This window comes from Micropterus salmoides, unplaced genomic scaffold (genome assembly GCF_014851395.1).
Source record: "Micropterus salmoides isolate LMB-PRFRI ecotype aquatic unplaced genomic scaffold, ASM1485139v1 Ms_hic_scaffold_16, whole genome shotgun sequence".
Classification (NCBI taxonomy): Eukaryota; Metazoa; Chordata; class Actinopteri; order Centrarchiformes; family Centrarchidae; genus Micropterus; species Micropterus salmoides.
In genome coordinates this window covers 2901699-2927907 of record NW_024040707.1, presented here as the reverse complement: position 1 = coordinate 2927907, position 26209 = coordinate 2901699, and the positions used below count along the sequence as shown (strand labels likewise).

The 26209-nt window shown below is 41.0% G+C and overlaps 3 protein-coding genes across 8 annotated transcripts in view; 2 read left to right on the top strand and 1 right to left on the bottom strand.

Annotated features, from left to right (window-relative positions):
- The window catches only part of LOC119905440 (IQ motif and SEC7 domain-containing protein 1-like), a 198659-nt gene extending 189090 nt beyond the window's left edge, over positions 1-9569 (top strand). For 5 of the 6 annotated variants that reach the window (XM_038722476.1, XM_038722478.1, XM_038722479.1 and 2 more), the window contains one exon: positions 1057-9569. In XM_038722476.1, the coding sequence (XP_038578404.1) occupies positions 1057-2292 (1236 nt within the window). In that variant the 3' untranslated portion in view covers positions 2293-9569. The remainder of the gene's footprint in view (positions 1-1056) is intronic. The other variant, XM_038722481.1, reaches the window with a different exon arrangement.
- Positions 9570-11103: 1534 nt separating this feature from the next.
- zgc:86609 (TMCO1/EMC3 family protein) lies at positions 11104-20030 on the top strand. The gene is made up of 9 exons (XM_038721659.1): positions 11104-11227; positions 12561-12768; positions 13406-13463; positions 14173-14266; positions 14513-14617; positions 15329-15410; positions 17197-17276; positions 17763-17845; positions 18709-20030. Exons 2-9 carry the CDS (start codon positions 12614-12616, stop codon positions 18835-18837), a joined length of 786 nt encoding a protein of 261 aa, XP_038577587.1. The 5' UTR covers positions 11104-11227; positions 12561-12613; the 3' UTR covers positions 18838-20030.
- A 181-nt stretch (positions 20031-20211) lies between these two features.
- The window catches only part of usp11 (ubiquitin specific peptidase 11), a 31350-nt gene continuing 25352 nt past the window's right edge, over positions 20212-26209 (bottom strand). Inside the window, exons 17-21 of the mRNA XM_038721658.1 lie at positions 25118-25230; positions 24868-25017; positions 23631-23746; positions 23409-23497; positions 20212-22022 (exon numbers count right to left, since the gene is read on the bottom strand). Coding sequence (XP_038577586.1) covers positions 21858-22022; positions 23409-23497; positions 23631-23746; positions 24868-25017; positions 25118-25230 — 633 coding nt within the window. The 3' untranslated portion in view covers positions 20212-21857. The remainder of the gene's footprint in view (positions 22023-23408; positions 23498-23630; positions 23747-24867; positions 25018-25117; positions 25231-26209) is intronic.

Here is a 26209-nt window from a genome sequence, read left to right as displayed (position 1 = left end):
AAATCTTGGTGTCGTCATGGACTCAGACCTGAATTTAAGAAGCCACATTAAGACAATTACAAAGTCAGCCTACTATCACCTGAAGAATATATCACGGATTAAAGGACTTATGTCTCAGCAGGACCTGGAAAAGCTCATCCATGCATTTATCTTCAGTCGACTCGACTACTGTAACAGTGTCCTTACAGGCTCCCTAAGAAATCCATCAGACAGCTGCAGCTGATTCAGAACGCTGCTGCTCGAGTCCTCACTAAGACCAAAAAGGTGGATCACATCACTCCAGTTCTGAGGTCTTTACACTGGCTTCCTGTATGTCAAAGAATTGATTTCAAATCCTGCTGTTAGTTTATAAAGCACTAAATGGTTTAGGGCCAAAATACATTTCTGATCTTCTGCTTCGTTACGAACCATCCAGACCTCTCAGGTCGTCTGGGATCAGGTCTGCTTTCTGTCCCCAGAGTCAAAACTAAACAAGGAGAAGCAGCGTTCAGTTATTATGCTCCGTATATCTGGAACAAACTCCCAGATAACTGCAGGTCTGCTGAAACTCTCAGTTCTTTTAAATTAAGACTGAAGACTTTTATTTTCACCGTCCTGTTTTACCCTGTTTTTATTTCCTATTTAACTCTTAAAATTTTATTTTATCCGTTTTTTATCTTCTAATTTCTAAAAATTATATTTTAATGTGCTTTTCAATTTCCCTTTGCTGCTTTTATGTATGATGTTGAATTGCCTTGTTGTTGAAATGTGCTTTACAAATAAACTTGCCTTGCAAAGATTAGAAACTTGGCAATCAGTTAGCAAGTAGAGACTCTAATTTGTTGATTTGTTCAAAGATGCTCAGTTTTGAGAGTTGCCCCCCCCCCCAAAAAAAATTATATGATGAAGTTATGCTATTCTGTCATTCTGTCTTGTGATTGATTACTGTTTATTTTATAAGTATCTGAGAGGCAATATAAAATCACAGCTTCTTTTTAAATATTGCAAGCTAATGAATCGTCTGGGTCTTATTCTCTTTCCTCTTTTCTTTGTTCCTCCTCCACCTCTTCCTCTCAGGGTTCCATTATTAGCAGCCCCCGGCCTCACCAGCAGCGCCCCCTGCCTGCTGGAGGTCTATCCTACAGCCCCATGATGGTCCCTTCGTCTCCAGCAGCCTACCGGCCGCACCGCCCTACTCAGAGCCCCGGTACAGGGGTGGGGGGTGGGCCGGGGCTCTGTCACAACCAGGGGGGGGTCACCACCTCCCCACTCGTGAGCGGGGGAGGGGCTGGGGGCGGAGGAGGGATGGCGGGTGGGGGAGGCCAGACTGGCGGCGGCCTGCTGGGGAACTTCTTCGGCAGCCGCAGAGGCAAGGTTCCTGGTCCCCTGACGATGACGTCACCGACTCCACAGGGTCCACCGAGTCCCCTGATGATATCATCACCCCCCCACTACCCCGCCCCCGCGCCTCCCATCCCCCACCCATCCTCCCCTTCCCCATGCCCCTCCCCATCGCCCAACCTCGGGCAGTCGGACTCGGGAGGAATTGGAGGGGTAGGAGGTACGGGAGGGGGGCCGTCCAAGCTCCAAGCTTTGCACGCCCAGTATTGCCACGGCAACAGTGGAGGAGGAGGAGTCAATGTAACTGGGCACCAGCAGCAGCAGACGCCGCCCCCACCTTACCACCACCACCATCGCTACCACATGCAGAGCGTCCCGCAGCACCACGCCCTAGCGCACAGGTTCTCAGCCCCCCGGCGGCAGGGTCCGCCCGGCTGCGCTCCCTCTCATACCCAGCAGCATCAGAGGATGCAACATGGCGCCGCCCAGCACCCGCGCTACAACCTGGGCTTCATCACGCCCCCACCACTGTCCCCGCACTCCCCCGTCACCCCTACTACCCCGCACGGACTTTACCACTCGCACCCTGCGGCGGGACGGCCGGGTGGAGGCGGAAAGCTCCCGCTGACCATCTCGCACTCTCAGCCCCACCCCCACGCGCACACACACTCTCACAACCACGCCGTGCACACACACTCCCCGCTCAGCCCCTCCCCCTCCGCCTCCCCCTCCACCCACTTCATCTTCTCCACCCCACCGCCCCAAACGCCCTCAGCACGCCTCGTCACCCAGACGCCTCCGCAGCCCTACGCCCCCCAGTACCCACCCCTTACCTCCATCCCACCTCCCCCTCCGCACTCCCCCTTACCTCCCCCGTCGACCGGCCCTCTCTCCCTGCACCCAGGGGCGGGGGGCGGGCAAGGGGGAGGCCCCAAATCGAAACCCGTCAGCCGGATCAGCACGGTCGTGTGAGAAGGCAGAAGCCGAGGGCGGTGGTCCGCCATCCCGCAGCGAGCCATCGTGGGGCGGTAGTGACAGGGAGCAGGAGAGGGAGCAGGAGAGGGAGGAGGAGAGGAGGGCAAATGCAGGTGCATCAAAATGGCCGCTTAGTGAGGAGGAGAGCAGTGAGAGAGGGGAAGAGGAAATTACTCAGCCTGTGTTATTTTCACATCCACTTCCCCCACAAGTAGAAAGACTCTCACGCACACTGAAGGACGTTTGTTGGGAAACCCTGTAGTGGCAAATGTTCCTGGAAAACCTGCCCATGGAGCTACCAGCACCAAGAACATAAATCACTCAAAGAAAGCTGAAGAAAAAACTCCCGCATACTCCTCCTGTATTGGTGAAAATCTCCTGATCCCCCCTTCGTAGTGCCCTTCAGTGCTGGCCTGGGACTCGAGAGGACATGCATGTAGTTCTTCATTGACAGATGAAGTGTTCGTGTCATATTGTGAGTACGAATTTGTGAGTTGCTGTAGTGGACATATGGTTCAGGGACCAGACGTGAAAGGGAACAGTGCCTGAGAATTGAACAAAAGGGTTGTAATCGATGCCAACACTATGTACGGTGTTGGTTGGTGGGACAGCTCAGGTTGTTAGGAAGCCTGAGAACGCGACGAGTCCTTTTACTGTGTTCCAAAAATCACACTAGTCTTGCACCAATTTGTTTTCCGCACAAAAAGCACTTGTACCATTAATTTTGGTTGTTGGCGTATTACAAGCCATGAGCAATGAGCCATGTTACATGAGAAGCAGAAGTGGTTAGCATTAATATGGTGCAGTTTGTGTCTTAGACAGGCATGCATGACCTGTGCAATAGCTAATGAGTGTCAGTGTGTCTATGGTTAAAATCCTATATGAAGGGGGAGGGATCTGTTATAAGTTAAAGCCCCAATCCAGCATTTATTTGACCATAAAAAGTGCATTAGTGAAGGTTACTGAAAACTTTACTTTCTACATGGACAATAAACTTTTTTAAAACTCTAAACAAGCCATCATGATAACAAAAACTACAGGTGTCTTTTTACCTTTTGTGTTTTGCAAAAACTGCTAAAAGCCTTTAGTGTTTGTGGATTGCAGGGTTTCAACAGGGGGCACTACAATGTTGTTTTGGATTGGGACTTATTTAACTGACAATTTATTCTTGTAAAGGAGGATTTATTTGATCATTTGTACCACACCAGTGAATGCTCCCCTACAAGTGTCCCAGTATATTTAAAAATATAAGCCTGAATTTGTCAGAAATTATAATATATGTCAACTGTGTTTCATGCTCCACATTGTATGTGACCCTCTATGTTGCCGGAGAAGGAGATTATGCTGAAAGGTGCCAAACAGGGTATAGTCTGGGAGTCTTTTGTTTCACTGGCTTGTCTTCCTTTGATGAAGCGGGAGGCTATCGTACCTAAACAAAGTCACGAAAGAGATGTTTAAGGTTACATTAAACAACATCTTCTTATAATGTAACTCTCAATATATTTCTCAAAAGGTTAATACTGGAAATGTTGACTGAACTGGGTGGGAAATTAAAATGCAAAAGGTTATATGCAGTTTAGAAAATCAAAGTTGTGCAGCGTCCAAACAAAAATTCCATCACCGCTTTGTGAGGGTGGTTAGCTGAAGGATTTCTGTCATGACACCGTCTTTCCCTGAAACCCTCCATTCACATAACAAAAAAGTTCACAAACACCCCTTCATTAGTTAAATATATTAAAAGGAGCAACAGGGGAGGGATCCCTTTTCCAGAAAGGACAGACATGCAATAGTTTGTGTACATAGACATTAGCATTGGTGTCAGCTAATGCACATAATTTCTAAGCATGTGCTACGGGGCAATGTCACATCTACTAAACCAAAATGTACAGAAAACAAAAACAAAACTCAAAAAACATTTTTTGTCAATGCCAAGTGCTTGCTAGTAATTTTTCATGTCAATTATTTCAAAAGTCCCAGCTCAACAATCAATTTTGTTTTAATTTAAGTGATAAATTGTGTTTTTGTGGTGGAATAAATTTTTTCAAGACTGTTATCCCAAGATAAGTGTTTAAAGGTCCCATATTATGCTCATGTTCAGGTTTGTACTTTTATTTTGGTGTTGACAAGAAAGCTTTATTGTTTAAAAAAACCCATTATTTACTCTCATAATGTCGATTGATTCAGCACCTCTCTTTCCCCCCTCTGTCTGAACACTGTGTCTCTTTAAAAGCCCACTTTCTTGTGACTGACCAACGAAGTGTGGCGATAGGTCTGGCTATGTGAGACCAATGCTTGTGGACCGCTCCGCCTCACGCTGCTCGGTGGCTACGACAGCTACAATAATTTCACTTGGAAAAAAACGGTATGGGGAAACTTAATTTGATGAATTGACTTTTTATCAAACCACAAATGAGACAAGAATTAGGTTGGAAAAACGCCGCTGAAGCGGAGCGTTTCTGGCGGTTGGGCCTCACACTACAAAAAAACACTTTATTCACTGATTTTGGTGAAAGTGGTTCATATTTTATGGATAAAAAATCTTCTGGTTTTCCATCTGATGTCCTCCTGCTGCTCAGCCTCAACTTTCAGTGATTTATGGAGTTTCCTGATGGACAGATAGCTTTACTTGTTGTTAGCAGTTACTTTAACCACTAACTGCTGCTAACTTTAGCGTCAACTAGCTAGTTAGCTCAGTTAGCCCTGCATCTAGCCGTCCTATTAGCTGACTCTTCCCGGACTGGAAGCTTGGTGTGTTGGCGTTTACACCAGGAGCTGTAGACCGCTGGGAGCGCCCAGTCCGGACAGAGCTAGCTGATAACGGCTGCTAAAGTTAACAGTAGCTAGCGGTTAATGTAGAGTTAGCAACAAGTAGTTCATCTGTCCATCAGGAAACTTCATAAATCAAATAGACCTAAAGGCCTTTTCATAGCTATTTGCGCTGTGCTTTCCATTGGGTTCAACTATTTTGAGCTTTGACTGTGGCGTAGGCACGAGCGCAGCGTTTTGCTCGACGCAGCAACAAACCCCCCCCAGGCATTGGTGCAAGCCATTGAAAACAATGGGTTTCATAGCTCAGCGGTACAGTAGTTGTAGTCTGTCTGAAAGGCCATAAGGCAGAGCAGTCGGAGGACATCAGAGGGAAAACCAGAAAATATTTAACTTTCCTTCATAATCGTAAAAGCAGTTTCTGCGATATAGACTGAACAACCTCCAGCTGTAGCTCAGCGATGGATCCACAGCTTGGTGTTGTGTTGGACGGTGGGGCTGAGAGCAGTTTTTTCTCATACTTTGGGGTCTTGAGACACACCGGGGACACATATTTAGATGGAAAAGTGGATTTTGCATAATATGTGACCTTTAATATTTCAACTTCACAGTGTCATTATCTTTAAAAAGGAAATGGTGGTTAAAATGTTACACTAATATTACGTGTAGCAGAGGCTGACACTTCTTTAGAGAATCCTGTGGGTCACAGGATTTCAGTGGGATGTAAGTCAACTTCATTATTCATCACGGGACTGGGACGGGACTGGAATCATAGATTCGGTTTTATATACATGAAGTTCTAATATGAATCAACGCTATTTTCTGATTTGTTTTTATCGGGAATGGGGTTGGACAGGAGTCATTCTTCTGGGATTGAGGGAAAATCCTCTCCCGTGTCACCCTCTAATGTGTAGGTCTGCTTATAATTTTTGTTCTGTTCTTTTCTGGGATGCCTCTTTTTTCAAAGCCGAGTGGAATGATTATTGTGAAACAATTTTGATAACATTTACATATAGAAGCCTGTTTTACCAGAGGTAATGAGATATCTAATCATAAAGCTATCTTCAGATAAAGTTACAGTTAATATAGTATAATGAACTTTTAAAACTAAATATAAGTGCTAGTTGTTGTATCAAGATCAGAAGTAAAGTTTTAATGTTGACAAATAAAACTAAAACCTTTGCGGTAATCTCACTAACTCTTGGCTTCCCTACATTTTAGGCCTTTGGAAACAAAAAAATGTGAACATTTATGTTCACGAAAGCATGTGCAGCCTTATTTCACCAGCTGCAGACAAACTTTCACCACTGTTAATGAAAAATAATGGTTAATTTCCCACCAAGTCCAAACGTGTGAAATCTTCAGAACAGTTCTGGTGACCTTGAGGGTGAACAAAGTGTAATCTCACACTACTATTGCAAAATGGAGAACAGGGTGCCTTCAGATGGAGGGGGTGGTACAATATAAAATGATCATAAGATATAATTCAAGAAAGACCACCATGTAATATAAAGACAATTCAGCATCTAAACTAGTCATATATTGATTGATTGTATCCATTCAGAATAACAAACTATCAAGCCATTTACTGCTTTTTATTCAAATCTGGCTGAAGGACTGAGCCACTCGTCTCCCTCGTCATCCAACAAAGACACAAAGGAACATGAAAATTGGACCTAATTTCATCCTGAAGGACTTGCTAACTTCTCACAGGACTGGAGTGCAGAACGTGTTTCGCCGCCAAACAGCACTAAGCAAAATATTCTTGAACAAATTAATTTTTACACATTATTTTGCACTTTTGAGTTAAACCCACCATACCAGTATTAAAGTGTATTTTCTCTTTCTCTCCATTTGATCGAGTTCAACAGATGCCAGGATAGGAAGCCCATGATAGCTGGTTGAAAGTTCTTTGACTATTTGAACTGTTTTTCCAGCCATTTGTACTTTTTGACTAGAACCTCTCAGTGCTGGTTGCTTTCCTGTCAAAGTGGCTGGTTTAGTCAGGCTCAAATAAATATTTACCAGCATTTAACTGGTGGATGATGGGAAATTCCTCTGATGTTCTGAATGCAAACAATAATGACACATTTTTAGTCCGCCTGTGATTACGTGAATGCGCCGACTGTAGATATTAACTGTACAGTGTGTTCTCTTTTCAATGGGGCCAACAGCATCGATCTGTAACTGAGGTTCAGAATTGCTTGAATTAACAAAGTGTATGCTCTAAAAACCAAACGTTCTTCAGGGTTCTTCAGGCTATTTGAGCAACTTAGGGTTCCTCACTAGAAAAACAAAAACAATAAAAATCCCTTAAATGTTTTTTGTAGAAGCACTTTCAGTTTGAGGTTTGTGGAAACGCCGTCATAAACTATAATCACTTGACGGAATTCCTCAGGGAACCATCTTGGGTCCCCTGTTGTTTTCAATCTGAAGAACCCCTTGGACTTTTTAGAGTGTGCTACTGATATTATTATTAATATTGTTGTGTGACAAGCTTCTACTAACATAACGTACTCCTTGGGCTGTTTTGTATTTTTAGCATTTTTAATTTTGTTATGTGCTTACAAGTGTGAGATGATTGTTTTGCTTTTCTGATTTGGGCATTTTATGGAAAGACTACAAACTTTTTCATTTTTAATATGTTTACAACAAAACAAATTTTCTGTAACTAACATACACTAACATGTTCTAATATTTTTAATAAGACCCTGATAATTAATTTCACTCACCCCTGCATGCTGGCGCAAACACACACACCTGTGTACACTTCTAAATCATCACAAAGCCTCTCGCCAACCTTTTAATAGAAACAAGCAAGACTTACGCTACCAAGCAACCTTTTAAAACAATACAAACAAAGAATACATGCTGAGCTGCTAGGAATTCTGGACCGCTTGGTCTACATCATGTATCTACAATCACCTACAGAAACTTTGCCACTTTGCAGGGGGCCATACAGTAACACCATGTCTAATCCAGACTAAAACAATTAACTAAACACACTTGAAATAGCAAAACAAAAGTTCTCGAGGAGCACTGGATCAAACCTACCTCGTAAGGAATTATACATTTCAACGTTTTCCACTGCATGCCCGAGCTGTTCCTCACTAAAGTTCCCATTTTAAAGTTCCATACCCATGCTTTTGCATGTTGTAGCCTATCAACTACAAATTGTATGTACTTTACATTACTGCCAACCATTTTCGAAATCATTCCTAAATTTCTAGATTTGTTTGGTTCCAGTGTCAAAAAAAAATCTATTTGCAGGGACTTGACACTTGCTGCAGATAGATCACTGTCAACATTTCTTAGAGGTCCAAGCACCAACAGGGTTGAAGCTGTTTTTCTTTTGCTAGGTTTTTATTATTATTGACAGTTCTTGTGATCCAAGGCTGGAGTGGATCCTGGCGGTGTTTCACTGCAGGAGGATGTCTTGACTTATGAACGCATATTCAGCCATGATCTCGGCCTCCTGGTAAGTCGTTTTGCCTTCGGTTCCAAGTTTTGTTGGACCCCAAGTAAACCCACTAGGAGGTTTAGTTCATTGTTATTATTTCTCAGTTTTTTCAACAAAAACTCTTTGGAAAGTTAGGACTGTTGTGAAAAATCCGACTTTGGAGATTTGACAGTCTTCTGCAGAACAACCACTCTTTTACCACTGGATGCAAGTCTCTGCAAAAGGATTTTCATTAAAATAAACTAAAATCAGTGTCTGTTTGAACAGCAGGAAATCAGTCTAATAATGTATTGCGTGGTTTGCAGAAGTAATGTACAGTATATGCAGTTAAAGAACATGCAGAACAATAGGTATGGTCCTTTAAATGCTGAATTTAAAAGTTTATTTTCCTGCCCGGGTCTGGTCTCCACTATCGGTTTGCATGTGGTATTTATTACAGTATCTGCACTGAATGAAACTGTATTATAAACATGAATGTACATAACCATCGTTATATGAAAAATAACAATGCGAGTACTCACTTTGCTCCGCAACGGGCAGTTTGTCTTTGGCTGGGTTTACACCAGGAACCGAAGATCTGATTCTAAACGGCCATAGAAATAGATCTGATCTGACTGCTGCAGGCAAAAACAGGGAACCTTTAAAAAAAAAAAATCGTCAGATCTGGTTCAGATAAGATAACAAATGTCCGACTCTTCTGTTCCTGTGTAAAGGCAGTCTGTGTTGTGTGTATCTAAACAAGGGCGATGGACCAGGGGTCTAAGTTGTACAAAACAACACAATGGACCGCTTTATGGAGAAATTTTTTTTTCTTGTTTATAATGTAGAGCAAAGAGAGACTGCAATAGTCCTTGTAAAATTGTACGAGTACAGTGTCAAATATGTGTCAACAGAGACGACATTATTTTAAAAATTATGTATGGAAAATTTTAGCTGTGTATATAAATATATATTACTTGTACTTTGTTTTTGAAATTGCAGAGATATGGAAAAAGTGGAAATATTTATTGCTCTAAAGATATAAAAAATCTGTTCATGTTGATGGAAAGACGCGTCCTGTTTTGTTTGGGGGATTGTACACTCACACACACACACTACTTTACATTACAGTGGGGCTGATGATGTTTGACCTCGTGACTTCAAATGTTCTGTTTCGTGGTTCAGAACCAATATTGTGAAATAACAACAATCCAACAATCACAAGCTCAAAGGAACACGTTCTCCACAGATCTCCAGAAAGCTGGAGTCAGTGCGTGGTTAGCTTAGCTTAGCATAAAGACTGGAAGCAGGTTGAACAGCTTGCCTTGCTCGGTCCAAAATTTAAAATAAAATACATCAGTAACAACACCTCTAAAGTTCACCAACAAAGATGTTGTAACTTACTTGTTTCATTTGTGCACAAAAAGAATTGGTTTTGTGCTGGAAATATTTTCTGTTTGTGCGTTTAGTAGGACAATAAAACAAAAATGATGATTATCACGATTTAATTTTTCTCAATAACAGTTTAATAAAAGTTTGATTTTATTCATTTGAATCATGAACAACTCAGCACTTAATTTTTCTATCTAGATTTATTTTGTTGGCCGGAAAAAAGATTTTACAAAATTGTACTCATATTTGTTGAAAAAATATTTTATCAGAATAGTTTTGAATGTTCTGCCTCAGATTTGTGAAGTCATGTTTGTTCTGACCATAAAGAAATGTTTAAACCCACAATTAACCATCTGGTTTCTTCAACTTTCACTCAGGAGCAAAAAATCAGCCTTTACACTTGAAAGAAATAATGATTTGACTTTTATCCTGATAATTATCGATATCGAACGGTTTAAAATTTTTTAATGTGATAAAATATTTGGCCAAATCAGAGATCAGATAAGATCTCGCAAAGCTGCACACAGTCAAAACACTGCTGTTCAATAAGTAGTTGTTTCAACACATAATATCCCCTGAAACCAAGGTTTGTGTTTGTTTGTTTGTTTTGAATTTCTGTTTGTGTACATTTTGTCGACATTTAGTATTTATGTCTGTTCGCTCTCTCACTGGTGAAGTCTACCAAAAACAACAAAGAAAAACATTCTTAAAACAAAAAGAAACACCAGGAATGAGATAAGCCTGAATGAAATTCCAGAATTTCTCACTATGAGAACACTTCCAAAATAAATGGGAAATATTTTCATCTCAGTTTCAATATTCTGTTTAGATTTCGCTGGGTAGAACCGGTGAATCGAATTAAACGTAACTTCTGCACTTTATTAGTAAGCAAATATTTAAAGAGTAGGTAATGCCCACACTTTTTCATAAGGAACATTCTCAAATATACTATGTCCATCAGGAAATCGACAAGATTTTAAGGCAGACCAAGTGTGCCAGCAAAAAAACCATAAAATTCCCCTGAAAGAAATAAATCTAAAAAATTAACTATTAACTATTTTTTTATTTAACGACTCATTTATATATTTTCATATGTATTTCTATATTGATTTAACATAACAGCTGATGTAGTAAATTATATTTTTATTCTACTTTTTAAACCACGCTCTGAATACTTTTATTACTTATTTATTAGAAGTCTGTTATTTTATCTTATTTTGTTAACTTTATCACATGGTCAGTGTTTCCGCTTGAACAGGAAGTGCTTCTCCGTCGTTTCGCCGAACTGCGTAACGTGTCTGTCGCGTTGCTAATTCTCAAAACTTTATAAATGTGGTAAGTTATTTTTAAACATTCAATATTCTCATCAGCTGGCAGCTTATAAATATATATATATTAAAAAAAGCAGGAGTGGCATTGAAACAAACGGTCTGTAGAAGCAATAACAAGGCTAACTAGCCGGCTAGAGGCTAGTTAGCCTCCGGTCCCATCGTTTAAACAGGGCTAATGCTAACGTTAGCTGCGTGTTGTTGTTAAATGAAGACCGGTCACATGTCGGTAGGATGTTTAAATAACGTCTCGGTTAGTTCGGTTGAAGCTTACGGTGTGTCCGGTTGTCGTGTTTTAGTTAGCTCAGCTTCAGGCCTTTTAGATGAGAGCCGTTTAAAGATGTGACCTTGTGTATTTACGAGCTGCCTCTCCAGCAAGGTGCCGTTTGATTCTAGCTTCTTTGAGCGACTAGAGTTTTATTTAAAAGACAAACAAAGGCATTAAATCAAGATGTCACTGCTCATTTGCACAATTACACACCTGATACAGCTCATTAGGCAGATCAGGCAAAAAGTGTATTATCATCTTCTTTTAGTTTCTATCCGCAGGTGTAGATTTATTTGATCTTAATCTCTGTGTGGTATTTTTTATTTACAGCTGCTGCAGTTTCCCTTTGGGATTGATAAAGTACTGTCAGTCTATCAGTGGAGTTTTAAAGCTATGAATAAATCTTTGAACAACCCTTTTGTAAACATCTATATAGTTTTATATTGTAAAGATCTGTGCCATTAAAAAATATTTAAATTTGATTTTCCAAGTTTATTTGTTTCTAACATGGCTTTCAGCAGGAAAATATGTGATTTCAGGTTAGCTGGATAGGAAAGCGTTGTTCTAAATTGTGCAGCGGAGTGACAGTTTTTAGAAATGACCTTTTAAAGTGTTTATTAAAGGAACAAGACCTAGCCGGGAACATGAATGTGTACTTTGAGACTGTAAATACTGCATGTCAGAGGGAAATCTTGCTGTTTTAACTTCTTTACACACATTAAATCCACATTAATTTGCGTTTTCTTTTCTTGATATTCTGGAAAGGCATTTTAAATTTCGCTAAATATGGTTGTAAACTTGGCTGCTGTTTGTGAAGGAGTGTTTTTTTCCACTACTACATGTACATAATGTAGAGCTAATGAACCGTATCTCAGCCCTGTTCATGATTTAAATAAGTAGTTTCTAGTAGTACTGACTCTGCCTTTAGGAGCCCTGAACAATAAATTCATCTTAATCAGAGCAGAGTTTGTGATCTAAACATTTTTCATCCTTCCAAAGAAATTGAAATCCGTATCTATTTTTGGCACCTAAATATGGCATGAAAATGGCAAGAGTGGTTTTCCTCTTTCAGAGCGTCGCCCTGTCTTGAGTTCCTGTCTGTGTTGGCTGGTCGAACAGAGAGCGATGGCCGGTCCAGAGCTCCTGCTGGACTCCAGCATTCGGATGTGGGTGGTCCTGCCCATCGTCTTTATCACCTTCTTCGTCGGGATCATCCGTCACTACGTCACCCAGCTGCTCCACAGCGACAAAAAGGTCGACCTGGAGCAGGTTTCTGACAGGTGAGACTGTGGTTGTCCCCTGGGCCGTCCCCTGGGCCGTCCCCTGGGCCGTCCCCTGGGCCGTCCCCTGGGTCGTCCCCTGGGTCGTCCCCTGGGCCGTCCCCTGGGCCCTTGCACCAACAAGCCAGTGACTCTGACGTTTGACCTGTTGTGATTTTTCAAATAGGGCTGCACAATTAATTGAATATTGATTGTGATCACGATTTTAGCTTCCCACAATTAAATGAACATGATTGACTGCGTGCTCCGCTAATGGAAAACTTTAGTAGTTGGATTTGGTGGACTTTACGGGTAAAATGTTATTTATATTTTGCTTATAGGAGATGATGCACTTTAAGTCTTCTTTTGATGCAAAGATTTGTACATTAGCAGAAATGCAGCACATCACGGATGTCAAAACAGTTGCCTGTTTATTTAATTTTCTATTTGAAAGTGCAATAAAAATATGTTCAATGAATAATCGTGATCTCAATATAGATCAAAATAATTGTGCTTATCAATTTGGCTGTAAATGTGCAGCCCTAATTTCTCATGTGAGTTCTCCTTTTGTTCTTATTGGGCTTCCCATGTTTCTGATTGGCTGGCTGATGGACTGTGCTGTCACATAACTGAGTGTTATGTTGGTGTTTGTGTTCAGCCAGGTGCTCCTGCGCAGCCGGATCCTCAGAGAGAATGGGAAGTACATTCCCCGACAGGTAAACTCATAAACTCATTGGGAAAACGGTAGAATTTATTGTGAGTTCAGACCCAAAACTGCACTGTAAATAAAAAAAAAAACTTGCTTATTGCTGTGTTGCGTCAGGTACCACTAAAGCATGAAGTAAGATCCATGAAGTCCAGTTCGAGTAACAGATCCAAGAGTTTGAAGGTTTATTAGATGCCAAAATGCTGCAGAAGTTTATAAAACTCTCAGGCTGGATTTTACAAATGTGGAAAGTAATGGTCGTTTTATCATCCAGTAGAAATCTGTGATGGAGGTTAACATCTTAGACAGATGACGTTGTATTACGGCCCCCCGTGTTGGGACCTCTGCTTTGCCAACACAGTGGTCTTACTGTTATTTTGTTGTGTTTTTCTGTTTAAATTAAACCTACACAGAAAGCACTAAGGTTTCAGCCAGGAAAACATGTGGAAGATTTTCTCTAAAAAGTACATTTTGACTTTTCATCATCCTGTAGCCAGGGTAGACTTTAGATTTGAAATAATTAAACAGTTACTTTGATGTAAATTGCTGTTGTTATAAAGTCTTATTTTAAGAAATGGTTTGATGATGATTTAAGTTATGAGGGGATAGTTTAGCTAAAAGTATGTAATCATAGACATTTAAATAAAATCCTGACTCATAAATGGACGTGTCTCTGTGACTTTGAGCTGTTGTGTGTAAACATGTTGTCACTGTTTCAGTCTTTCGCCATGAGGAAACATTACTTCAACAACGCAGAGACGGGCTTCTTCAAGAAGGTCAAGAGGAAGGTCGTCCCCAAGAACCCCATGACAGGTAGGTGTGTTTGTAATCGAGAGAGAACAAAGTTCATCTTGATCTCCAGGTCTGTATTTTTCGCTGGGTGGGGATGGTACAGTGGATAAGACACGTCCGTCCCCCTATCTGTCCGTCCAGCCACCCATCATCCATCCATCCTACTGTGCTGCTGCTATACATAAAAAGGCAACAGAGCTGTGACTCTCTTGACTTCATCTGTGGGCGTCTAGATAAACAAATGAAACGGTGTGTGTTTTGTTTCAGACACCAGCATGTTGACAGACATGATGAAGGGAAACCTGACCAACGTCCTGCCCATGATTGTGATTGGCGGTTGGATCAACTGGGCTTTCTCCGGATTCGTCATAAGTGAGTTCTTCAGCTGTCCGTCATTAAATATTTAAAGTGCAACGTGGGTCTGTGTCTTTGTAATAAATTTGTCATCACTCAGTATTCCAGGTGTTCTTTAATGTTTTTTTGATCATCACAAACTCTTAGTTTCATTTTTCTTACCTTTTGAATTAATATTTTTGTATCGCTTCTGATGCAGAACATTCCCCATTTTATTTGTGTTATTAGTGTGAATAGTTATCTGCAGTAAATGCATTTCCAAAAGTCTAAAGTTCCTGTCAAAGTCCGTAGTGAATACATGTGGGCGCAACTAGAGTTGATGTAGAAAAACATGATATTTAATGAATACTTGGAAAATGAAATAATTAAAGCCTCCCCTGCTTCCTGGTCTCTGTTCCTCTAAATGGGACCATAATTTACTAAATGAACATCATGCTGTGTTGAAGAAGACTTGAAACTAGCGACTGAGACCAGAAACTCATCAGGAAAGTGTTTACTGAGGGAATAAATCAGCTGAGAAGTAGAAATATTTTACCATCATTTCTAATGGAGCTGGACGTCTTTTTGCAACCAGAGGAGTCGCCCCCTGCTGGCCGTTCAGTAGAATGCAGGTTTAAGGGACTTCTGTGTTGACCTGAATCTTCTGAGGGATGCATGCAGCAGTTGTTTTAAGCTCCTCCTGTTTGTTTGTTTGTTTTTTAATGATGTGTCTTTGTTGTTGTCGTGCAGCCAAGGTGCCGTTCCCTCTGACTCTGAGGTTCAAGCCGATGTTGCAGAGAGGGATAGACCTGCTGTCGCTGGACGCCTCCTGGTAAAAATGAAACCCCCACCGCTCCTCACCAGACGATGAACACAACACAGACGGCAGTACAAACATTTACCAACAAGTTTTCTCAAAATAATGACTCTCCATCTTTAATCCACAGCGTGTTTGTGTTATGAACTGAAGCCAAAATATTTCTTTGACATCAACAAGAAAACCAAACGACTATCCTGCCGTTGATAGGTTTATTTTCTACAGAGACCCAAAATGTAAATATGAAATGATCATAAAAACACATGCAGACATAATTTATGTAATTTTATGATCTAATTTAGATTTTTCTGCCAGATATTACGTTTCATTTATTTTTTTATAGAAGTTTTGCTGAAGTTCAACATTCGCTGCCAGTCTGTTTTTGACAGAAGCCGCGTCAAGCAGCACAGAGCAGATGAACCGGGCAGGAACGGCATAGAGATTTTCAAAATAAAACACCCTTTGCAGGCTCCCGATCGTACATCTACAATAAACACAGTTAAAACAGACAAAAGAAACCCTTTAACTACGTAGTCTGCTTAACCACGGTAGAAGCACAAAACTCAAGGACAACTGAACAAATAAGCAAAATCAGGCAGGTGAAACGCTTTTATTCTGAAATGCTCCATGTGGATATGTAACGTTAGCCTGCAGAGAGCAGAGCGGGCTCTCAGAGAGCTGTTATCCGTAGTTAAAGCACACAAAATGAGCGTGTAGGCTAAACGCTCTGCTGCTGAAACACTTCAGTGTTAATTGAACCACATTTTCCTCTAGTTTCGTTTGTTGTTGTAAAATGTACACGCCCCGTGCCCGCTCTGATTGGTGAGTAGGTAGTAGTATGAATTTGTAACTGCATGACTGTTTAAAACTGGTCAGATGTGCAAATGAACCTACATTTTAATCGCCGTCTTCACGATTAGCTAATCGCATTCTTTCAAATCGCAATTTCAATTTTAAAACGATTAATCGTTCAGCCCCATAGAGATATAGATATATAGAGATACATAGAGATAGAGAGAGAGATATCATGAAAGTGTAATTGCCTGTTCCACTGAACTGTGTATATACATACAGACAACAGCAAAGATGGGGAATAGGCTACTATCAAATGGTTTAATTTCAACCAGTATGAATATTACTTTCAAAAAAGTAAGCGAGAGAGAGACTCTGTCAGAAACAATGAAACCCAAAGGATACCGTAGTTAGTTCAACTTCTTATTTTTAAATTTTTATGAAAAACTGTCTTTTTTACCATGCCGGTAAATCTGAATGAATTATACTTTGCTGCTCATTGTTTTTCTCAAATGATCTGAACGATTGAATTGTGGAGAACGTTTAAACATTTATATCGGTAAGCAGGATCTAAGCAGCTTAGAAGTAGCTCACGCGGGCTTCAGGAGGTGTTAAACATCCAGACAACTTCCATAAAAAAAACTGACCAGGCTTCTAATTGAGACCTGCATTTATTTGTCAAAACCAGGCCAGGAAAAGGACCAGGACTCTGCTTTTCATTGAAGATTTGCAATTCGATTTGACAAACGCAAAACTGGCCCGTTTGTCTTGACTGACAAACAAAAACGTTGTGATAAGTGTCGCTACAGAATTAGTCATTTGGGAAAAATGGTGTAAAATTATATAGTTTTATTTTTAAAAAGAACAGTTTTGCTACAATTAAATAAAAATGACATAATTTCATAACGGTGGAGCTGAGTTTAAGTTACTGGATTGTTTCACACGGTCGTGCCTTCATGTTAGTTTTATTTATTTAACCTCGGTCACTTTGCGTCTCCACAACCTGCAGGGTGAGTTCGGCGTCCTGGTACTTCCTGAATGTGTTCGGGCTGAGGAGCATGTACAGCCTCATCCTGGGACAGGACAACGGTGAGTCCCTTTCTCATCTGTTTTTGTTTGTCAGTTTTGGATGTGCAGAGAAATCAGAATCGCATAGATTTGATTTTAATTCATTCATTCTGCAGATGCTTCAATAAATCGGATGTAGAAATGTTCGCGGCTGAAAGCTTTTTGCTGGTCGCACACAGTTTACAATAGACGACAATGTTCTTTGCATCTGAGACTGTGACACAGAAATGGCAGCAGCTACGGTGGAGAGAACTTCTTCCTTTAGTGTTGACATGAACAACAGAAGGTCCGCTGAGCTGCAGCACAGTCGTGGATTTACGTCAAGGATGGGTCGTTCAGTAACGAGTAACGCAGCGTTACTTGCCTTAGTAACTAGTAATGATATTACCGTTTTAGAAAAGTAATGTGTGTGTGTGTGTTCATGTGTGTAGACGGTTATAAAGACGGTCCGGATGTGAAAGCTGCTCTGATTCAATTCACTGATCGAAGTTGGTTGTTACCTTCCAGCTGCTGATCAGTCCCGGGTCATGCAGGACCAGATGACGGGTGCCGCTATGGCGATGCCGCCGGACCCCAACAAGGCTTTTAAGGTGAGACATTAACGCAATCGATTTAAGATAGATCAGTTTTGATATTTGAGCATTTTAAATTGCGATTCTTTTCAGAAACACATAACACAAAGATTATCCCTGACATTTGTTATGTTTGGTTACGAGCCAAGATAAGTTTCCACAAAATACACAGCTGGTTCCAAACACTGGTGCCCTCTGGTTGGAAAACTCTGCACCCACAACATAATTGAAGGATCCGTCTGTTTCTTTTTTTATCAGCTGTTACAAACACAGATAGCGATTTATCCGCAGTCAGCTCACATCAGTGTATCAGAAAACACAATGAATGGTGTCATTCTTGTTGTTGTTTTTGTGTGTTGTGGTCGAGGGCAGCTAAACACAGAGATCCTTTTCAGATCATTACATTAGAAAGTTAAGATGAGTGTTAAATCGTGCACACTGGACATCTTTTCCAGTGGTGTTTAAAGACCTTACATAACAAATGAACAGAACAGTAAACAAATAATAAAAAAGCACCAAATGTTGACAGTTTTCTTTTTGTTGTTGATTTAGGAATTAAATTAATAGAAGGTGTCGTAGATGTCTGCGTGTTGTTTATATGCTCTGATAGTGATTTGTTGATTCCATAATCTGACTCAAAAGCACATGAACGCACCGTGAGGCATTGGTTGCAATTCGCAACCCTCACCACTAGATGGCAGTAAAACTTAACACACCGAACCTTTTAAAGGAAACGCATTATGTTCACATATGACCGCATAACTTCTGTCAGATCCTGAACGCCCCACAAAGTAAAATCTAAAATGGAGCTCGACTTGAAACTCGAGCCTGCGTCTGTGCAGATACGTCGACTTGTTCCCTGTTTTGTTTTCTTGCTTCAGAGCGAGTGGGAGGCGCTGGAGATCGTAGAACACAAGTGGGCGTTGGAGAACGTGGAGGAGGAGCTGATGTCCAGAGACCTCAACTTTGGAACCTTCTTCAGCCAGGACATCAAGTCCACCATGTTCTAGAACAACGGGGGACCCGCGAGCTCTGGAACGTCCGTGAAAGGTTCCAGAACTCGGGTTCTGTGATGATCCTAAAGGTTCTGGAACACAGTATTCACAAAGTCTAGTCTGAATCGGGCAGTTTCTGCTTTTCCCGAGCCTCCGAAATCAAAAAGTGTGCGTAGTGCCTTCAAAGATATATTGTCCATCATGCTGTGGACTTCACAGAACTAAAGATCAAACGGTGCAATAATTCAGAGTCTTGGTCACTTCTGATTGTTAATAATAATTTATGAAACGGCAAGTTTGCGTTGAAAATTTGACCACAAATGTCTTCAATAAGTCCACCTAGAAGCTTTTTCCAGAGCTTTCCAACTTATCGCCTGGTTCATTAACAAATGAAGTTGTCATTTATGCCGTTTTTCCATTACCAGCTCGACTCGCCTCGACTCGTTTTCCATTGCAGATAGTACCTCTCTCAATGTAGCTGGTCGTCATAGCGACGCCACACACAGCTGTCTCTTGATTTAAGTTAAAACCTTCCTCAGAATGTAAAGACAGATAAGCGGTATGAAAACCTTCCAGCTGTGTTTTCCTCTGTCGTCGTTGCTGCAGCGGTCTGTGTGGCGGCGGGAGCAGAGGGCTCTGTGAGCGGGCGCAACTTTTCAGCAATGGAAAAATCAAGAAAAGGCAAGTCAAGCTGGTACCGTGCGGTGGAAAAAGGGCTTAAGAGAGTTGGGTTTTTTATTTATAGTGAGCGTCGCTTGAATTGACTTTTTTTGGTGGAACAATTTTCAAACGCTTGCCGTTTTTGTGTATTCAGTGTTCCAGAAGACAGATTCTCAAAACTAGTTTTTAAATAGTCTTCGCTTGAGGAGCAGACGAGTTCTGCGGTGGTTCCCGGGTGTTCCAGAGCACCGGGGAGGTTTTCTGTAAACCTGCAGATTCTGAGCCAGGCCCCCGGCGTCCTCAACGAATCCTCTCAGGAAGATGTTTCATTGCGGGCGCGATGCGGAGATCAGGAGGCAGCAGTTTAAAGGCGCCCGGGACGTTTAGGGAAGACGGGTCAGTCAAAAAGAGCTTTTTAAAAACGACTGCAGGCGTTCTTGTCTTGGTCCTGCAGGACAGACACTCTGCATGTACTTTTCTACACTGTGGTTATCCAGAGCGGCTTGAAGTGAGTGCAACTGTTTAATAAAAGGTGCCATCACAACTAACTGGACTTCTCTCGTTTGTATTGTGCAGTACTTGGACGCCCAGCTTTGCAGTCTCTCCGTGCGGTTTTCCCTAAAACCCGGTGTCGGCCAATCAAACGCGTGCAACGTGTTTGTACCGCTACCCTCGCAATCGGCACGACAGAAGCAACTGGGTGTGACAAAATGTAAGAAGTGGCTCTTGTCTCGTGGTGATAATAATCCTTTTATTAATATCAAAAGATTGAAAGTACAATAAAATATTTTCATCTGATATTTGACAGGGAAGACCAAAGAAAGAAAATCGCCCCAAGCCTTCCCTCCTGCTCCACGAGGAACGGTGGTGATAATAATACATTTCTTACAATACAAAAATACTGTACACAGAGTCGGTTTAAAAATCAGTAAGAGCTCGCTCTGACCTCAAAGAGAAAACTTCGCCTGCGTCCATCTCTCCGAAGAAAATAAGAGAAATTAAACGGCGTTACTTGTCATAAAATTATTTATCTATACATATGAAAAATAAGCATCTCAATGTCCTGCACCCGTCGATCATCAACCATTCAAGAAACAAAAAAATAATAATCCTGTAGTCACGTGACAGCGGAAATTATTCCATTAAAAAAAATAAATAGAACAACAACCAAAATATACAAAGATTAATTTCTCGGCTACATACTCCTGATTACCCATAATCCCCTGCTCCTCGGTCCACTTTAAAGCGTTACTGAACTATAACTAGTCCGCTTTCATTTAAAAACATGAAACAGTTCGTTATCTTGTCTGCAGAAAGCTCAAGTTCATTTATAACAAGCGAACTGCAGCTGGATTTTGAATTTGCACATTCAAAGTGACTCGGCCAAATGATGAGAAAGTAGCCGGGTTTAATGTTAAATTAACACGTGGACCCTGGTGCGCCTGAACAATTATCGTTAATAAACTTTTACAGTGGTTAACGGGATTAAAAATTAGTTAAATTAGATTCATAAAGCTCAGGAGTTTATAAAAAAAAATACTAAACACACTATTCTGTCTTTAAATGATGAATTAATAATTTATTATTATTATTATTTAAGGCCTTTTTACAAGATGTGCTGCCTACAAATGAAATCCAACCCACAGAGCAGCAACCAGAGCTCTGATTGGCCGGATTACTGCCGACACAACAGATATGTCGGACCTAAACTTCATTTTAAGTGCTGCTGTGTCTTAACGAGTGCTGTATTTAAATTAAGTTAATCAATGAAGGGAAACTGTAAGTGTTAAAGCAAATCAATGGTGGAGAAAAGTCTAATTTAAGTCGTTCAAAATTTAGTTTTGGCATTAATTTATCATTTAAAGACAGAATAATGATATAAAATGATTAACTGGCAGGTTGAGTTTATTTACATGTAATAAATCAACAAACAGGTTTTTTTAAATGAATTATTGATTATAGTTAAACGCTGTAAAAGTCTGGGAATTGTTCTGTTGGCACACTCCAGGCTTCATAATCAAACACTGAGCAGATGTTTCCTCTCTGCAGCAGCTCAAAGATCAAATCAGCGGTCTAAAATCTGAGCGCCTGCTGCATCAAACTACCCGAGTTTTCTACCAAACAGAGGAACTGATGTTTCATCCCAAAACTCAACAGATGAGCAAATAAGAGCTGAGGAGATTAAAGACGTAGCCTGCAGATGTGCTTTTGTTGTTTTTAGTAGCTGTGGTGGAAAATAAATCAGAAAGTTTAGGTGTTGTTGAAAGAAAATCCCCAAAAATAAAACTAAATGACAGAAGGAGAAAAGGCCCGTTGTTCTGATGAAGACGACAAATTACCGTGAAGTAGAATTAAACTCAATCTTGAGGGTTCGTTTAGTCTGTTTCCATAGTGGCGTAGGAGGCGGCGCCCTGCTCTGTGTCGTCGTCGTCCTCTTTGCAGGAAGTGATGTCGTTGGCGGGGCTTGTGTTGGGGGCGGGCAGGGTGGGTTTTCTGATCTTATCTTGTCGATGGTAGAACAAGACGTAGGCAGCGTTGGTCTGCGGGGCAGAAGACAAAGAATTACTTTAATGACTCAAGATCTCGAGAAAACAAATTAAATTAGCTATCACATAAATAAAATGTATCAATGTGTGGCGTCTTAAGGCTTCCGTAGGACCAAAGGAACTTTACCCCGGAACCTTTGGAGGAACTCACTGGGTTCAATTCAGTTATAGGCTTTTTATTTTACCCCCCAATCACAATCAACAGTCAGAGAGCCGCACACGTCTCGCAGATGTCCGCCTGAGATCGTACGGCAGCATTAAATGTGTTGCTCGGAACCAGCAGCCAGCGTGCAGCGGCGTGTTTACAGCGAACAGCTGATGGAGTTACGCTAAATACTGGGTCCGGAGTTGCTGTTTTAAGTTTCAGAAAGTTTCTACGCAGAGCTGAAGTCAAAACAAGGAGAACAGCTGATTACAGCAGGTAATAAAGCTCGATAAACAAACGTTCCTGCGACGCTCAGGCGACACAGACGTGATGCTGCAGCTGATCTGCAGCATCACGTCGGCTGGAAATGTTTTAATAACTTTCCAAACTGTCGCGAATTTATTATTTGTGTTGCTTTCTCTGTGCTGGAGTTGCTTTAAGAACTTGATGGTTTTATCCAGTTTGTAACGAACCTCTCTTCATTATACTCCCACACAAAAGCAGGTCACGCACAGCCTGGAGTTCCAGTCAAATCTGATGTTCATTTATAAATATTACAAATAATGATGCCTGTGCATCGCTTTGTACGGCGCGCAGCCTACGTCAGCCGGTTTATTTGCCTAACCTCCGCAGGTCTTTAGACCGCGGCTGAAGGAACCTTTTAGTTCCTTGAAAAGAGATCTGAGGACTTCAAAGTCCCGGGTACTTTTGGTGGAAACACGGCTTTAGTGTTTCTTAATTAAAACAGATACTGTGCGTAAGAGATGGGAACAAGATGCACATTCCTGTCTCTTGTGCAGAGGTGGAAGGAGCACTAAAATATTTTACTTAAGTACAAGTTAGTTATAAAAATATAATCATGTAAAAATAAAAAATATAAAAAAGTTAACCTCCTAAAATAACTTCTTTATAGTTATTATATTTATTTAATTAAATTGCAGTCTTTTGTGATTTGCTGAGGGCACAAAGCCACATTTTAGTTGGTCTGACAGATACTTGGTGCAACACAATGTCAGAGACCTTTTAAGTTATTATGAGAAGTTTTGTTTTTGCTTCAGTTGTATGTAGCGAAGTACAAAACATACTTCAGCAAAAGTAAAATTACAGATTATAAAAACAAGTACACAAAAAAAACCACTCGACTACAGTAACGCGAGTTCCCATTCTGTTAATCTGACGCCTTCGCAGTGTTACAGAAATGTTTCAGAGCTTTAAGACATGAGTGTCATACTGACCACAATCTGGTCCTCTTGGGCGTAGGTCACCTTGCTGTCGTCAAAGTAATACCACTGACCGTTATCCTTGTTGCACGCGTAGCTGGTGTCTGAAAAACACACAGTAATGAAAGTTAAAGTCTAAACGAGTCATGTGACTGATGAAACCTTGAACATGACCTCTTTGGATCAGCGTTAGATCAGCTGACGAGGCTGAAAAACGAAACCTAAAAAGGGACCTACAATGTCCGTCTCTGAGTCCTCCGTAGTGATTTGACACAGCGATGAGGTCATAACGGCTCGGAGGCTCCCCATTGGACAGACTTTTCTTTAGGAGGCAGCCGGAGAAGTCCAGGTCTCTGCAACAGAACCACCACACATACAATTTAGTGTCTCACACAGAGACTGATTATAAAACATGAAGGACATGACGGCTCCCTGGTGGCTGGCTGCAGGTACAAAATACATTTTACTAAAGATGGTTTCTGTCATTTTAGGCAGTTCAAGTTTTCATTTTTCTTAAAAATTTGGTTGAAATTTGTTGTTTGATTCTATGAAAAGGGTGTTTCGCGGCATGATTGACAGCCGAGCCCTGCTCACAATAGAGAGCCTAAGCCCCTCCCCTTCTGCTGCACCACAATAGGACCTTATTTAAGGGAAAAAAAAAAATAATAATTGTACAGTAGTCAACAGCGAGAGACAAGTAATGTTTTGATCCTGTTTGAATTGTGCCCTGAATTACACACGTTTTTCAATTTAAAATATATATTTGAAAGTCAATAAAGCCAGTTTATCATAAAACTGTTTAAGTATAATATACATAATTACAAAGACCACAAACCCAAAAGTCATGTATGTGACGTCAGTGACTGAAGCTAAAGTCAAAGAGCTTCCATGTTTAGATGATGTGATGAAAGTCACGGCCAGTTTATTTATATGGTACCTATTTAAAGTGTTTACAAACCCAAAGATACAAAGACGCTATAAAAAATACCAAATAAAGTACATAATTAACAGGCAATAGATAATAAAAATCAAGATTAAGCTAATCTGTCTGTCAAAGTGCTAAACAAAGAAAATACAAAAATACTTAAGAAAAATAGATAAATTAAAATACTACTAAATACTCATAGTGATGAATTCAGGATAAATCACTGAAACGAGCTGACAAGCAGGTTAGCGACTTTATCCTGTCTTGTTTTAAAAGCCTCGCATCTTTAAATGATTTATCTTTCTCTCTTTACTTTAAAATGCTTCCACACTGCCGACACGTCAACATAATTGTTCGGTAAAACGTATTCGGTCTTCTGACTTATTAGGCCGAACACCGAAAGTGCTTTTTTTTCTGCTATTTTTTATTTCGATTAATTTCGGTGGCCGAACATTCGGTGCTTCCCTAATGTTTCACTTTTGTGTAGTGGGAGGAAGTGCATCTTTATATGCAGGCCACAATCTGATGCTTGTGCGAGCGAGTGTGTACCGGAGGGGGAAGTCCACGATGCTGTCGAGTTTCTCTCTGGTGAACTTGGTGTAGGAGAACCTCTTGAGGTGGATGATGAGAACCTCCGGCAGAGACCAGAGGTCCAGCTTCTTAGTGGCCAGCTGGTGCTTTTTACACACCGGACAGTACCTGAAAACACACACATCATCATCATCATCATCATCATCGTACACTTCTGTCCACTGTTATTCACCAGGAGAGAGTGTGAGTGAGTGTGTGCGAGTGTTACCATGGGTTCTCCTCCTCCAGTGTTTCCACGGTGGTGAACAGCTCGATGCACTCCTGCAGCTGAACCGTGGTCTGCTGCTGAGGAACCTCCATGCTGGCATGTTTCATGTACTTCTACAGCAGGAGGAGGAGGAAGACGCGACATCTTTAGATTTCATTACAACAGAACCATCAAAAAAAAACAACCATACTAACCTGCTAATGGATTAAAAATCAATCAATTTCTTTATTTGTCCCCGTAGGGAGGCATTACATCACACGCCGCAGAGAGAAACATACTGGTAGACACACACTAATACACGTAACACATCATTTCCCACGCCCTGCACCTTACTACCGATGGAAATTAGGCAGACCAAGCTGAGAATCCTGCCTCTATGTGCCTTAACTGTTTAAAAACTAAATTGCTTGAGGCACAAATGCAGATTTAGATCTATTTTCGCTAAACAGAGGGAGGCAAGATCATCGCCCAGATGGCAGCAGTTTGTATGAAGGGGCGAGACGGTCCCTCGTCTCCCTCAATGGTTTTTGCCTTGTTCGTCATTCTTTCCCTATAGATACTTGATCCCTAATAGTTTACTGGCCATACTTTTTCTGTGCCTCGGTAGCATAATCTGGCCATATATATATATATATATATACAGTGAGGAAAATAAGTATTTGAACACCCTGCTATTTCTCCCACTGAGAAATCATGGAGGGGTCTGAAATTGTCATCGTAGGTGCATGTCCACTGTGAGAGACATAATCTATTGGAGAATCTTTGGAGGGAGCTCAAACTCTCAGCGACAGCCCAGAAACCTGACTGATCTAGAGAAGATCTGTGTGGAGGAGTGGGCCAAAATCCCTCCTGCAGTGTGTGCAAACCTGGTGAAAAACTACAGGAAACGTTTGACCTCTGTAACTGCAAACAAAGGCTACTGTACCAAATATTAACATTGATTTTCTCAGGTGTTCAAATACTTATTTGCAGCTGTTTCATACAAATAAATAGTTAAAAAATCATACATTGTGATTTCTGGATTTGTTTTTTCTTTTTTGTCTCTCACAGTGGACATGCACCTACGATGACAATTTCAGACCCTCCATGATT